This window comes from Hypanus sabinus, chromosome 7 (genome assembly GCF_030144855.1).
Source record: "Hypanus sabinus isolate sHypSab1 chromosome 7, sHypSab1.hap1, whole genome shotgun sequence".
In the NCBI taxonomy this organism is placed as follows: domain Eukaryota; kingdom Metazoa; phylum Chordata; class Chondrichthyes; order Myliobatiformes; family Dasyatidae; genus Hypanus; species Hypanus sabinus.
In genome coordinates, this window is record NC_082712.1 from 106,663,594 (window position 1) to 106,680,542 (window position 16,949).

Consider the following 16,949-nt stretch of genomic DNA (forward strand, 5'->3'; position numbering starts at 1 on the left):
TTTTACTATCCACTTTGATGTTGTTTTCTAGCTTGCTTTCATAATTCATCTTTTCCCTTCTAATGATTATTTTAATTCCTCTCTGTAGGTTTTTAAAAGCTTCCCAATCCTCTATTTTCCTGTTAATTTTTGTTTTGCTTTCATTTTTCCATTATATTTGACTTTGTCAGCCACCATTATACTATTTTGCCATTTGAGTATGTCTTTTCTTTTGGAATACATCTGTCCTTCACCTTTCTCATTTTCCCAGAAACACACAGTATTTCTGCTCTGCCGTCATTCCTGCCATCAGTTCCTTCTAGTTTACTTTGTCCAACATATCTCTCATACCACTGTAACTTCCTTTAGTACACTGAAATACTGCTTTACTTTCTTGCTATCAAATTTCAAGTTGAACTCAATCAAATGTTGATCATTGGGTCCTAAGTATTCTTTTATCTTAAGCTCCATAATCACCTCTGGTTCATTACGTAACACCCAATCCAGTATAGCTGATCCCCTAGTAGGCTCAATGACAAACTGCTCTAAAAAGCTATCTCTTAGGCATTCAACAAACTCACTCCCTTGAAATCCATTACAAATCTGATTTTCCCAATTGACTGCATGTTGAAAAAATCTGCCATGACCATGATAACATTGCTCTTTTGACGCACTTTCTATTTCTTGCTGTAATCTGTGGTCCACATCCCAGCTACTGCTGGGAGGCCTGTATATAACTGTAGTCAGGGTCCTTTTATCCTTGCAATTTCTTAACTCAACCTACAAGGATTCAACATCTTCCGATCCTATAAGATTGTATCTTTCTACTGATTTGATGCCATTCTTTACCAGCAGAGCCACACCTCCCCCTCTGCCTACCTTCCTATCTCTCCAATACAATGTGTAACCTTGGACATTCAGCTCCCAACTGCAACCATCCTTCAGCCACGATTCAGTGATGGTCAGAACATCATACCTGACAATCTGTAATAGTGCAACAAAGTCATCCATCTTATTTCTTATACTCTCTACATTGAGATATCACACTTTGAGTGCTGTATTTGCGACCCTTTTTGATTCTGCATCCTTAATGCGCTGATACTCACTCTACTGGCTGCAATTTTGTCCTATCATCTGCCTGCCCTTCCTGACAGTCTGACTGCACGCTATCTTTACTTTTTTACCATTCGTCCTATCCTTCATTCTGGTTTTCAGAACCTCCTGCCAAATTAGTTTAAACCCTCGCTAACACCTGTAACAAACCTGCCCGCAAGAACATTGGTTCCCCCTCAGGTTCCCATCACCTTTGTAGAGGTCATACCTGTAGCAGGTTTGCTTGCACAGTTGAGAAATGAATGGTAGATTGGGTTGGCAAATGAATGGTAACATGTAGCAAGAGCATGAGGAAGAATAGGCCGTTAATAAGGGGATTGGATTCTGCAGTTCATGTTATGTGTTTTTGCTTTCTGGTTACTCCTTGTTTTTGCTATTTTGTTCAATTTTGATCGGGGTGGACTAGCTTCTGCAGCCTGGAGTCAACAAAGTGCTAAATTGAACTGAACTGAACCAAAGTGTGGTTTGATGTGTTCCTCACTCACTTTTGGCCATTTGTTTCCATGTTGGATGTTTGATGTTTTCTTTGAACAGATCCATGGTGCATGATGTTTCTTGGTTTCATGGCTGTGTGTAAGAAGACAAATCTCAGGGTTGTATAGTGCATACGTACTTTGATAATAAGTGCACTTTGAAACATTGAATCTTTGAAAACTGCGGGATGTGTTTTATATGTCTATTTTAATGTGAGAACTATCAGGAATAAGAGTGATGAAGTTACACAAAACAGCAACCATTACACAGACTTGGCTGTCATAAGGGCAAGAATGGCTGCTGGAAGTTCCAGTCTATAGATATTACTAAAGGGACAGGGAGGGAGGTAAAAGATGTGGAAGCAGCAGGGATGGTAACTCAAGTTGCAGAAAGAAGACATCATGGAGGAATTGTCTACTGAGTCATGTGGGTAGAAGTCAGAACAGTTAGTGAGAAATGATATGGAACTCTCTGCATCCCTTGCAACAGCAACACCAAGGAACAGATTGGGAAGTAGATATTGGTAAGGTGCAAAAATAATAGGGTTGTTGTGATGGATGACTTAAACTTCCCCAATATTGAATGGCACCTCCTTAGTGCAAAAGGTTTAGATGGGGTAGAATTTATTAGGTGTGTCCAGGAAGGATTCCTGATGCAATATGTAGACAGGCTAACTAAAGGAGAGGCCATATTGGATCTTGCGCTAGGCAATAAACTTTGTCAGGTGATAGAGCTCTTTATGGGTGAGACAGTGACTATAACTCACTGACTCTATAATGCCTTGGACAGGGATAGGAGCAGACGACATGGGAAGTATTTAATTTGAGGAGGGTGAAATATGATGCTATCAGGCAGGAAATTTAAAGCATAATGTTGTGGCCATTACAGAGACTTGGATGGCTCAGGGGCAGGAAAGGTTACTTCAGGTGTCAGGCTTTAGATGTTTCAGAAAGGACAGGGAAGGAGGCAAAAGAGGTTTGGGCGAGGCACTGTTGATCAGAGACAGTGTCATGGCTGCAGAAAAGGAGGAAGTTATGGAGGGATTGTCTACGGAGTCTCTGTGGGTGGAAGTTAGGAACAGGAAGGGGTCAATAACTCTACTGGGTGTTTTTTATACATCATCCAATAGTAACAGCAACATTGAGAGCAGATAGGAAGATAGATTCTGGAAAGGTGTAGTAATAATAACAGGGTTGTTGTAGTGGGAGATTTTAAATTCCCAAATATCAATTGGCATCTCCCTGGAGAGAGCGGTTTAGATGGTGTAGAGTTTTTTAGGTGTGTTCAGGAAGGTTTCTTGACAAAATATGTAGATAAGTCTACAAGAGGAGAGGCTGTACTTGATCTGGTATTGGGAAATGAACCTGGTCAGGTGTCAGATCTCTCAGTGGGATAGCATTTTGGCAATAGTGATCACAATTCTTTCTCCTTTACCATTGCATTGTAGAGGGATAGGAACAGACAAGTTAGGGAAACATTTAATTGGAGTAAGGGAAAATATGAAGCTATCAGGCAAGAACTTGGAAACAGATATTCTCAGAAACGTACGGAAGAAATGTGGCAAATGTTCAGGGGATATTTGTGTGGCGATCTGCATAGGTACATTCCAATGGGAGAGGGAAAGAATGGTAGGGTACGTGATGTACAAAGGCTGTTGGAAATCTAGTCAAGAAGAAAAGCTGACAAAAGTTTCAAAATAGATAATGATAGAGATCTAGAAGATTATAAGGCTAACAGGAAGGAGCTTAAGGATGAAATTAGGAGAGCCAGAAGAGGCCATTAGAAGACCTTGGCGATTAGGATTAAGGGAAATCCCAAGGCACTCTACAAGTATGTGAAGAGCAAGAGAATTCGACATGAAAGAATAGGACCTATCAAGTGTGATAGTGGGGAAGTGTGTAAGGAACTGGAGGAAGTAGCAGAGGTACATAATGAATACTTTACTTCAGTATTCACTATGGAAAAGGATCTTAGTGATTGTAGTGATGACTTGCAGCAGACTGAAAAGCTTGAGCATGTAGATATTAAGAAAGAGGATGTCCTGGAGCTTTTGGAAAGCACCAAGTTGGATAAGTGGCTAGGACTGGATGGGATGCACCCCAGGCTACTGTGGGAAGTGAGGGAGGAGATTGATGAGTCTCTGACAATGATCTTTGCATCATCAATAGGGATTGGAGAGGTTCTGGAGGATTGGAGGGTTGTGGATGTTTTTCCTTTATTTAAGAAAGGGAGTAGAGATAGCCCAGGAATTAATAGAGCAGTGAGTCTTACCTCAGTGGTTGGTAAGTTGATGGAGAATATCCTGAGAGGCAGGATTTATGAACATTTGGGGAGGCATAATATGATGAGGAAGAGTCAGCATGACTTTGTCAAAGGCAGGTCGTGCCTTATGAGCCTGATTGAATTTTTTGAGGTTGTGACTAAACACATTGATGAAGAGCAGTAGATGTAGTGTATATGGATTTCAGCAAGGCATTTGATAAGGTACCCCCTGCAAGGCTTTTTGAGAAAGTAAGGAGGCATGGGATCCAAGGAGACATTGCTTTGTGGATCCAGAACTGGCTTGCCCACAAAAGGCAAGGACCTGTTGCGAGGTCCTGGTCTCTGCTGGGAAGAACAGGCCCCCAGTCTTCGGGGTCGCAGTGCCAGTGGCAGGAGTGTCATAGTGCGCTCAGTAGAGGGTGGTGCACAGAGAGGCTGTGCCGGAGGGGATGTTGGAGGCTGGAGGCTTGATGGACACGGAGTCCGCTGCGGTCGGGGCACCTTCACTGTGTGCTGCGTCTGTGAGGCTGGGTCCGAAAGTGCTTTCATTGTGTGCTGCATCTGCGAGGCTGAGTCAGGCGGTGCCTTGGAAGTCCATAGCGGGGGTATTCCCTTCTGCCGCTGATGTGGGATGGCGAGTCTGTCGGGACCCTGAGGACTTGTGGAAACTGTGTGGTGGTTTCTTTCAAACTTAGTCTTTTAACATCTTTGGACTATTTTTACTGTGCCCATGGTCTGTTTTTTTATCAATTATGATATTGTCTGCACTGTTGTAACTATGTGGGTTTGTGTAGGTCTTGTAGCTTTAGTTTTTGGTTTGTTGGGTGGTAGAGTTGGTCTCCTGACTTGGTGTGTCTGGGTAGTCTTGTTTTGTCTGGTGGTTTGGAGCTCCTTTCTGGGGAATGTACTAAGACGCTAACTTGATATTAATACACAGCAGCCTCTCCGGACTCCGGATTTGGGGATTGCCAAACGTTATGTGGATTTTCTGATGTAGTCTGTTTTGTCGTGTGCTTTGTGATATCATTCTGGAGGAACGTTGTTTCATTTTTTAACTGCATTACAGTTATGGTTTCTAAATGACAATAAACCAAAATTCAATTCAATTCAATAATGGGCCCAAACCTGCTCACAATACTCCATGTGAGGCCCCACCAATGCTTTATAAAGTTTCAACATTGCATCCTTGCTTTTATATTCTAGTCCTCTTGAAATGAATGCTAACATCGGATTTGCCTTCCTCACCACAGACTCAACCTGCAAATGAACCTTTAGGGAATCCTGTACAAGGACTCCCAAGTGCTTTTGCATCTCAGTTTTATTGTATTTTCTCTTCATTTAGAAAGTAGTGAACCCTGTCATTCCTTCTACCAAAGTGCATGACCATACACTTCCTGACATTGTATTCCATCTGCCATTTATTTGCCCATTCTCCTCATCTGTTTAAGTCCTTCTGTAGCCCTTCTACTTCCTCAAAACTACCTGCCCCTCCACCTATCTTCGTTTTGTCTGCAAACTTTGCAACAAAGCCATCAATTCAAATCATTAACAAATAATGTAAAAAGAATCAGTCAATATAGACCCCTGTGGAACACCACTAGTCACTGGCAGCCAACCAGAAAAGTCTCCTTATTCCCACTCTTTGCCTTCTGCCAATTAGCCACTGCTTTATCCATGCTAGAATCTCATAGCTTGTTAAGCAGACTCATGTGTGGCACCTTAATAAAGGCCTTCTGAAAATCCAAGTACACAACAGAAACTGATGTCTATCTTGCTTGTTATTTCTTCAAAGAATTCCAACATAATTGACTCCAACATCTTCCCAATCACTGATGTCAGACAAACTGGCCAATAGTTTCCTTTCTTCTGCCTCTCTCCCTTCTGGAAGAGTAGAGTGATATATGCACATTTCTAGTTTTCCAGAACCATTCCAGAATCTAGTGATTCTTGAAAGATTATTACTAATGCCTTCACGATCTCTTCAGCCACCTCTTTCAGAACCCTAGGGTGTATACCATCTGGTCCAGGTGACTTGTGTGTCTTCAAGAACTTTTTCTCTGCTAATGGTAACTTCACACATTTCATGCCTCCTGACACCTGGAACTTCCATCATACTGCTAGTGTTTTCCTCAGTGAATAAAATACAAAATACTCTTTCAGTTTGTCTGCCATTTTGTTGTCCCTCATTACACCTCTCCAGCATTGTTTTCCAGCAGTCTGAAATCCACTCTTCCCTCTCTTTTACACTTTATGTGCCTGAAGAAACTTTTGGTATCTTCCTCAATATTATTAACTAGCTGTCTTTCATATTCCATCTTTATATTCTTAATGATTTTAGATGCCTTCTGTTAGTATATGAAAGCTTCCTAATCCTGTAACTTCCCACTAATATTTGCTCTATTATATGCCCTCCCTTTGTTTTTTATGTTGGCTTTGACTTCTCTTGTTAACCACAGTTGTGTCATCTTTCCCTTAGAATACTTCTTCCTCTTTGGGATGTACAATAGCTTTGGAAATTCCAGCCATTCCTGCTTTGCTGTCATCCCTTTTCCAATTACTTTTGGACAACTCCTCTTTCATGCCTCTGAATTCCTTTTATTCTACTGTAATACTGATATATCTGATGTTAGCTTCTCCTTCTCAAATTTCAGGGTGAATTTGATCATTTTATGATCACTACCCCTAGGGTTTCTTTTAAGCTCATTTCTGGTTCATTGCACAACAGACAATCTAGAATAAATGATCTCTTAGTAGGCTTAACCACAAGCTGCTCTTAAAAGCCATCTTGTAGACATTCTAGAAATTCCCCCCTTGGAAATCAGCAACAACCTGATTTTTCCTATCTATTTGCATATTGAAGTCCCCCATGAGTATTGTAACATTGCCCTATTGGCATGCATTTTCTATCTCCCATTGTAATTTGTGGGCTACATCCTTACTACTTTTTAGGGGGTCTGAATACAACTCTCATCAGGGTCTTTTTACCCTTGCAGTTCCTTAACTTTATCCACAACAATTTAACACCTTCTGACCAATGTCAGCTCTTTCTAATATTTTAATTCATTTTTTACCAACAGAGCTATGCCACCCCCTCTGCCTTCTTGCCTTTCCTTTTGATACAATGTGTATCCTCGGACAATAAGATCACAGCTATAAGCTCTGAGCCATGATTCCGTGATGCCTACAATATCATACCTACCAATATGCAATAGTATGTGGAGACTCTGGAGAGGGTGCAGATGTACATGAGAGTGTTGAATATATTAGCTTTAGAGAGGTAGGACAAACCTAGGTTTTCTCTGGAGCCTTAGAGGCTGAGGGATGACCTGACAGAAGTTTATAAATTTATAAGACCCATAGAGAGAGTAGCAGAATGTTTTCCCCAGGATTGAAATTTGAAATCCTGGAGGGGCACCATAGGTTTAAGGTGAGAGGGGAAAGTTTAAAGGAGATTTAGAGAGTTTTTTTTAGCAGAAAGAATGATTGTTACATGGAACTGCTTGCCAGAGGAGGTGGTAAATGTAGATGTGATAGCCACATTTAAGAGGCACTTCCCCAGACACATGAACAGGCAGAGAATGAAATACATGCACAGACAGTAAGCAGCACAGACAATGGTATGATGAAGAGGCTGTTCTTGTGCTGCAATCTTCTACGTTCTATACTTCATCTGCCAACTTACTGTCAATTCACCACTGAGGAGACTTAAAGAGATCTCAGCTGCTGGTTTATTAGTCAGATATAAAGTAGTACTCATGCTATTTAGATGCATTGTGCCAAGGTGTGCCACACACAAAGTTGAGATATTTTTAAATTTAGAGATACAGCACAAAATAGGACCTTCTGGCCCTTCCAGCCATGCCATCCAGCGACTCCCCCCCTCCCCAATTTAATCCTAGCCTAATCACGGAACAATTTACAATGACCAATTAACCTACTATCTTTAGCCTTTAATTTCAATTTATAGTCATAGAGATACAGCGCAGCAACAGGCCCTTCAGCCCATCTGGTCTGTGCAAAACCATTTAAACTGTCTGATTCCATCTACCTGCACTGGGACCACAGCCCTCCTTATCCCTACCTTCATGTACCTAACCAAACTTCTCTTAAAAGTTGAAATGAACTCACATGAACAACTTACCCTAGCAGCTTGTTCCACAATCTGAATGAAGAAGTTTCCCCTCATATTCCACTTAAACTTTTCACCTTTCTCCCTTAACCCATGACCTCTAGTTGGAGTTCCATCCCACCTCAGTGGAAAAAGCCTGTTTGCATTTACTCTATTGATACCTCTTATGACTTTGTATACCTCTATCAAATCTCCTCTCAATCTTCTGTGTTCTGCAGAATACAGTCCAAACTGATTCAACCTTTCCTTATAACTCAAACCTGACAAAATCCTTGTAAATTTTATCTCTACTATTTCAACCTTATTTACATCTTTCCTGTAGGTAGATAACCAAAACTGCACACAGTACTCCAAATTAGGCCTCACCAATGCCTGATACAATGTCAACATAACATCCCATCTCCTGTACTCAGTGCTTTGACTTACGAAGGCTAATGTGTCAAAAACTTTCTTTACAAATCTATATACCTGTGATGCCACTTTCAATACTTTCAATGAATTATCGACATGTATTCCCAGCACTCCTCAGTACGCTACTATTCACTGTGGAAGACCTGCCCTGACTGGTCCGACCGAAGTGCAAAACCTCGCACTTGTCTGCACTATATTCCATCTGCCATTTTCAGCCCATTTTTCCAGCCAGTCAGATAATCATATAACATTTACAGCATGGAAACAGGCCATCTCAGCCCTTCTAATCCGTGCTGAACGCTTACTCTCACCTAATCCCACTGACCCACACTCAGCCCATAACCCTCCATTCGTTTCCTGTCCATGTACCTATCCAATTTTACTTTAAATGACAATATCAAACCTGCCTCTACCATTTCTACTGGAAGCTCATTCCACACAGCTACCACTCTCTGAGTAAAGAAATTCCCCCTCATGGTACCCCTAAACTTTTGCCCCCTAACTGTCAACTCATGTCCTCTTGATTGAATCTCCCCTACTCTCAATGGAAAAAGCCTACCCACGTCAACTCTATCTATCTCCCTCATAATTTTAAATACCTCTATCAAGTCCCCCCTCAACCTTCTACACTCCAAAGAATAAAGACCTAACTTGTTCAACCTTTCTCTGTAACTTAGGTGCTGAAACCTAGGTATTTTCTAGTAAATCTCCTCTGTACTCTCTCTCTTTTATTGACATCTTTCCTATAATTCGGTGACCAAAACTGTACACAATACTTCAAATGAGGCTTTACCAATGCCTTGTACAATTTTAATATTACATCCCAACTCCTATACTCAATGCTCTGATTGATAAAGGCCAGCATACCAAAAGCTTTCTTCACCATCCTATCCACATGAGATTCCACCTTCAGGGAACAATGCACCATTATTCCTAGATCACTCTGTTCTACTGCATTCTTCAATGCCCTACCATTTACCAAGTATGTCCTATTTGGATTATTCCTACCAAAATGTAGCACCTCACACTTATCAACATTACACTCTATCTGCCATCATTCAGCACACTCTTCTAACTGGCCTAAATCCCTCTGCAAGCTTTGAAAATCTACTTCGTTATCCACAACACCTCCTATCTTCGTATCATCTGCATACCTACTAATCCAATTTACCACCCCATCATCCAGATCATTAATGTATATGACAAACAATATTGGACCCAGTACAGATCCCTGAGACATGCCAGTAGTCACCAACCTCCAACCTGACAAACGGTTATCCACCACTACTCTCTGGCACCTCCCATCCAGCCACTGCTGAATCCATTTTACTGCTTCAATATTAACACCTAAAGATTGAATCTTCCTAACTAACCTTCTGTGTGGAACCTTGTCAAAGGCCTTACTGAAGTCCATATAGACAACATCCACTGCTTTACCCTCGTCAAATTTCCTAGTAACCTCTTCAAAAAATTCAATAAGATCTGCCAAGCATGACTTTCCACGCACAAATCCATGTTGACTGTTCCTAATCAGACCCTGTCTATTCAGATAATTATATATACCATCTCTAAGAATACTTTCCATTAATATACCCACCACTGACATCAAACATTTTATCAAAATAATTGTTAGGTTTATTCTTGTAAACAATGGAACCACATGAGCAATACACCAACCCTCCGGCACCATCCCTATTTCTAATGACATTTCAAGTATTTCTGTCAGAGCCCCTGCCAGTTCTATGTTAACTTCCCTCAAGGTCCTAGGGAACATCCTGTCAAGATCCAGAGGTTTATCCATTTTTATATTCCTTAAAAGTGCCAGCACTTCCTCCTCTTTAATCGTCATAGTTTTCATAACTTCCCTACTTGTTTCCCTTACCTTACACAATTCAATATTCTTCTCCTTAGTGAATACCGAAGGAAAGAAATTGTTCAAAATCTCCCCCATCTCTCTTGGCTCCACGCATAGCTGTCCTCTCTGATTCTCTAAGGGACCAATTTTATCCCTCACTATCCTTTTGCTATTCATATAACTGTAGAAACCCTTTGGATTTATTTTCACCTTATTTGCCAAAGCAACCTCGTATCTTCTTTTAGCTTTTCTAATTTCTTTCTTAAGATTGTTTTTACATTCTTTATATTCCTTGAGCACTTCTTTTACTCCATGCTGCCTATATTTATTGTAGGTCTCTCTCTTTTTCCGAACCGAGTTTCCGATATCCCTTCAAAACCATGGCTCTCTCAAATTTTTGACCCTTCCTTTCAACCTAACAGGAACATAAGGATTCTGTACCCTCAAAATTTCACCTTTATATGACTCCCATCTCTCTATTACATCCTTCCCATAAAACAAATTGTCCCAATCCACTCCTTCTAAATCCTTTCGCATCTCCTCAAAAATCCTTTCTTCAATCAAAAATCTCAACCCTGGGACCAGCCCTATCTTTCTCCATAATTATATTGAAACTAATGGCATTGTAATCACTGGACCCGAAGTTCTCCCCAACACATGCCTCCATCCCCTGACCTATCTCATTCCCTAACAGGAGATCTAACACTGCCCCTTCTCTAGTTGGTACCTCTATGTATTGCTGCAAAAAACTATCCTGCACACAATTTACAAACTCCAAACTATCCAGCCCTTTTACAGTATGGGCTTCCCAGTCTATGTGTGGAAAATTAAAATCTCCCACAATCACAACCTTGTGCTTACTACAAATATCTGCTATCTCCTTACAAATTTGCTCATCCAATTCTCGCTCCCCATTAGGTGGTCTATAATACATCCCTGTAAGTGTTACTACACCTTTCCCATTCCTTAATTCCACCCAAATAGTCTCCCTAGACGAGCCTTCTAATCTATCCTGCCAGAGCACTGCTGTAATATTTTCTCTGACAAGCAATGCAACACCTGCCCCTCTTGTCCCTCCGATTCTATCACATCTGAAGCAATGAAATCCAGGAATATTTAGTTGCCACTCACACCCCTCCTGCAAGCATGTTTCACTAATAGCTACAACATCATATTTCCAGGTATCAATCCATTCTCTAAGCTCATCCACCTTTCTAACAATGCTCCTAGCATTAAAATAAATGCATTTAAGAAATTATCCACCTCTTCCTCTCTGTTTATCTCTAATGGTGCAAACAATTTTACTATCTTATTTTTCTTCCTTCTCCCATACATCTGTTCCTATACCCTGGTTCCCCTCCCCTCTTGTATCTAGTTTAAATCCACTGGATCCTCGTTAGCAAACCTACCTGCAAGAATATTTGTCCCCCTCCAGTTCAGATGTAAACCGTCCTGCCAGAACTGGTCCCACCTTCCCTGGAAAATGGCCCAATTATCTGTAAATCTGAAGCCCTCCCTCCTGCACCATGTCTTCAGCCATGTGTTGATCTGTGCTATCTTACTATTTCTAAACCCACCTGCGCGTGGCACTGGTAGCAATCCTGAGATTGCTATTCTGGAGGTCCTGTCCTTTAACTTGGCGCCTAACTCCCTAAACTCACCTTTCAGTACCTCCTCACTCTTCCTACCTACGTCATTGGTCCCTACATGGACCACGACATCTGGCTGCTCACCCTCCCTCTTGAGAATATGGAGAACTCGATCCGAGATATTGGGGACCCTGGCACCAGGGAGGCAACAAACTATCCGGGATTCTCGATCTCTTCCACAGAACCTCCTATCTGTCCCCCTAACTATTGAATCCCCTATCACTACTTCTCTCCTCTTTTCCCTCCTTCCCTTCTGAGTTGAGGGTCCAGTCTCAGTGCCAGAGATGCAACCACTGCAACTTGTCCCTGGTAGATCGTCCCCACCAACAGAATCCAAAACAGTATACTTATTATTGATGGGATCGACCACAGGTGTGCTCTGCTCATTCTGTCTAATCCCCTTCCCTCTCCTGACAGTCACCCAGCTACCTGTCTCCTGACTCTTAGGGCTGACTATCTCCCTGAAACTCCTGTATATTTCTGCTTCTACCTCACGAATAATCTGAAGTTCATCCAGCTCCAGCTCCAGTTCCCTAACACGGTTTGTCAGGAGCTGCAGATGGATGCACCTTTTACAGGTGTAGTCATCAGGGACAACTGTACTTGCCCTGACTTCCCACAGTCTGCAAATGGAGCACTCATCTGCCCTAACCGCTGCAATCTCTGATAGTCTTTCTTGCCATCTACTACACTATCAGTTTTGGTGTCATCTGCAAATTTCATGATCCAGTTAACCACATTATCATCCAGATCATTGTGGCACACCACTCGACACCATCTCCTACCACTCTCTGGCTTTTTCCACAAAGCCAATGTCTAATCCAATTTACTACCTCATCTTCAATATCAAGCAGTTGAACCTTTTGACCAACCTCCCATGCGAAACCGTGTCAAATGCCTTCATAAGACCATGTAGACTACATCTAATGCCTTGCTTTCATCATCTTCCTTGGTAACTTCTAAAAACTCTCTTAAAATTGGTTAGATATGACCTACCATACATGAAGCCATGCTGACTATCCCTAATCAGTCCACATATACGCACATACTCAAATATCTGGTCTCTAAGAATACCTTCCAATAACTTTCCCACTACTGATGTCAGGCACTTCAGTCTAAAATTTCCTGGTTTATTTTTAGAGCCTTTCTTAGTGGAACAACATTAGCTATTCTGAAATCCTCTGCTAAATTTAAATATCTCTGCTAGAGCCCCTGCAATTTCTGCACTTTCCTTGCACAGGATCTAAGGGAAAAACTTCTCAGGCACTGAGAATGTATCTGCCCTAATTTGCCTCAAGACAGCATACACCTCATCCTCTGTAAACTTTATGGGGCAATGAACTCAATGCTGTTTTTTTGCCTCAGTTCTAGAGACTCTGTGCGTCACTTGCAAAAAAAACATATTTAAGATCTCCCCAATCTCTTTTGGATCCATGCACGAATTATCATTTTGATTGTCCTGTGGACTAATTTTGTCCCTTGCAATCCTTTTGCTCCTAACATATTTGTAATAATTTCTCCCAGAGATAGCGCCTTCTTCCCTGTCAGATTCCATTTTGACTTATCAATGTTCATGCCTTCTTGAGGAGGTTGAATCTAATTAATTGTTCAATAAGTGCCAAGGTACTTGCTTCAAATTGAGGTTCTGTTCCAAATTAATTTCCCAAAAATCAGTTGCAATCAAGGCATAACTGGCATCAGCAGATACTGAGAAATAGTTGCACTAGTTCAGCTGTTTCTTGAATGGTCTTGTGATCTGGGCTCACTACTCAAAGAAGAACAGGATTTTCTAGAGTGTTTTGATGAGTAGTTATTCCTGAACCAGTATCACTGAAATAAACAGGACATTACTGCAGTGCTTTTTATCGGAGCTTCCTGTGCTTGTTCTCCAGATTGACTGTCATGTTTTCTACTTCACAAAGGTGACTGCACTTCACATATACCTCCATCAAGTAAATCACTTGGTATGATTATGACTATAAAAGGAAATAAATATGATTACATTTTTATCTTTAACAGTAGTATTCTAATGTAATATGCATTATCAGTGTTATAAATGGAAAGTCAGCAGTAGACATGTAAAATTCTTTAGAACAACATACACCTTGTTCCCTGACTGAATTATTACTTCATGTCCACCAACCATCTCTGTGTCACTTTAGTGCTTGTATTATGTCTCTGAAAATCCCCATATATAACACCCAGACCAATCTTCTTCTGTACCCAATGACTCAAAAAATTAATTCAATTAACTAAAATCTGCCCTGTTTAGAATGGCTTTAATAGCCTGGTTTAATCTGTGAGATTTTATTTTTAATTCACTCTACTGCAGGCATTATAGGCGAGACTTTCCAATGTGCCCTTGTAATAAGAACACATTCTACTTCCAATAAATTTGATAATTAATTGTACTATTTCTAGGTGCATTTGAGCAGGGATTGAAACTGAACTTTGAGACTTGTCCAAAGAAAGGATATTCTTTCTAATTATCAAATGAATTCTTAAGGGAAAGTTTGTCAACAGAGTGCAACTTTGTAATGAAATTATGTACATATGTATGCTACACTTGATAATGCTGTTACCTAGTTAATTGAGTAGCTTCCGTTCTATGAAGTCTTGATGAGTTAATGAAAGTAAATTGCTGTTCTATCTTGACAGTATATGCCAGAATGGAAACTTGAAGTGCAGTGGTCAGGCCCCTCAGGGTAAGAACACGCTTACTTATTCTGTTCAATGTGAATGCAATAATTGAATGTAAAAGATTACGTATATAATACAGATAAAAAGGATATCTATGGAATGAATGGTGTCCAGAGAAAGTTAGATTCCTCATTGTGAATGCAGTACTGTGTGTATAGGGAGGAGAAAGGAGGGAAGAATAACGAAGGGAGGGGAAAAAATGGGAAGATTAAGAAATGAAAACTCAGCTAAAATGAAAGTACAGGAAATAAGAATGAGAAAGGATGCCTTTGGAAAGCCTGCAGAAAAACCTTTTTTGGATATACAGTATCTGAAGAATTAATCATTGTGGGATTGATATTTCTCAGCTTTAAGAGTGTTCCTACCATCATATAAGACCATATAGGAGCAGAATTGGGCCATTTGGCCCATCTAATCTGCTCCACCATTTCATTATGGCCTATCCATTTTTCTTCAGCCCCAATCCCCTGCTTTCTCCCTGTATCACATGCCCAGACTAATCAACAATCTATCAACCTCTTCCCAATGACTTGGCGTCCACAGTCACCCATGGCAACGAATTCCACAGATTCACCACATTACGGCTGAAGAAATTATTCCTCATCTCTGTTTTAGAAAGACGCCCCTCTATTCTGAGGCAGTGTCCTCTGGTCTTAGACTCTCCCACCATAGAGAACATCCTCTCCACGTCTACTCTATTAAGGGCTTTCACCATTTGATAAGGTTCAATAAAGTCATCCCTCATTCTCATGAATCCCAGAGCCATCAAGTGCTTTTCATATGGCAAGTCATTCAATCCTGAAATCATTTTGGTGAACATCTTTGAACCCTCACCAATGTCAAAACATCCTCTCTAAGACAAGAGCCCCAAAACTGCTCACAATACACCAAGTAAGGCCTCATCAGTACTTTATAATGTTTCAACATTACATCCTTGCTTTAAATACTAGTCCTCTTGAAATGAATGCAAACATCAACTCAACCACAGACTCAACCTGCAAATTAACCTTTAGGGAATCTTGCATGACATTTCCCAAGTCCCTTTGTACCTCAGATTATTGAATTTTCTCACTATTTAGAAAATAGTCTACCCTTTCATTTCTGCTACCAAAATGCATGGCCATACAATTCCTAACACTATGTGCCATTTCTTTACCCACTGCCCTAATCTGTCCAAGTCCTGCGGCCTGTCTACTTAAAATTACCTGACCCTCCACATTTTGTTGTATTGTCTGCAAACCTTTCAACAAAACCATCAATTCCATCGTCTAAATCATTGACATATAATGTAAAAAGAATTGGTTCCAACACAGGGCCTGTGGAACACCATGAGTCTCCAGCAGCCAACCAGAAAAGTCTCCCTTTATTCCCACTCTTTACTTCCTGCCATCAGCCACTGATTTATCCATGCTAGAATCTTTCCTGTAATACCATGAGCTATTAGCTTGTTAAGCAGCCTCATGTGTGACACCTTGTCAAAGGCCTTCTGAAAATCCAAGTAAACAACATCAACCGATTCTCCGTTGTCTATCCTGCTTGCTATTTCTTCAAAGAATTACAACAGCTTCATCAGGCAAGATTTTCCCTTGAGAAAGCCATGCTGACTATAACCCATTTTATCATGTGCCTCCAAGTACCCTGAAATCACATCCTTAACAATCACCTCCAGTATTTTCCCAACCACTGAGGTCAGATTAACTGGCCTATAGCTTCCTTTCTTCTGCCTCTCTTCCTTCTTGAAGAGTGAACATGAACATAGAACAATACAGCACAGTACAGGCCCTTTGGTCCACAACGTTAAACCCTGCCTCCCATATAACGCCCCACCTTAAATTCCTCCATATACCTGTCCAGTAGTCTCTTAAACTTCACTAGTGTATCTGCCTCCACCACTGACTCAGACAGTGCATTCCATGCACCAACCACTCTCTGAGTGAAAAACCTTCCTCTAATGTCCCCCTTGAACTTCCCTCCCCTTACCTTAAAGCCATGTCCTCTTGTACTGAGCAGTGATGCCCTGGGGAAGAAGTGTTGGCTGTCCACTCTATCTATTCCTCTTAATATCTTGTACACCTCTATCATGTCTCCTCTCGTCCTCCTTCTCTCCAGAGAGTAAAGCCCTAGCTCCCTTGATCTCTGATCATAATGCATACTCTCTAAACCAGGCAGCATCCTGGTAAATCTCCTCTGTACCCTTTCCAATGCTTCCACATCCTTCCTATAGTGATGTGACCAGAACTGGACACAGTACTCCAAGTGTGGCCTAACTAGAGTTTTATAGAGCTGCATCATTACATCACAACTCTTAAACTCTATCCCTCGACTTATGAAAGCTAACACTCCATAAGCTTTCTTAATTACCCTATCTACCTGTGAG

At 41.0% G+C, this 16,949-nt stretch overlaps 1 protein-coding gene across 1 annotated transcript in view; it reads left to right on the forward strand.

Annotated features, from left to right (window-relative positions):
• LOC132397527 (mucin-6-like) overlaps positions 1-14,624 on the forward strand; it is a 48,351-nt gene extending 33,727 nt beyond the window's left edge. The window contains exon 7 of the mRNA XM_059976358.1: positions 14,531-14,624. Coding sequence (XP_059832341.1) covers positions 14,531-14,624 — 94 coding nt within the window. The remainder of the gene's footprint in view (positions 1-14,530) is intronic.
• The last annotated feature ends 2,325 nt before the right edge of the window (positions 14,625-16,949 follow it).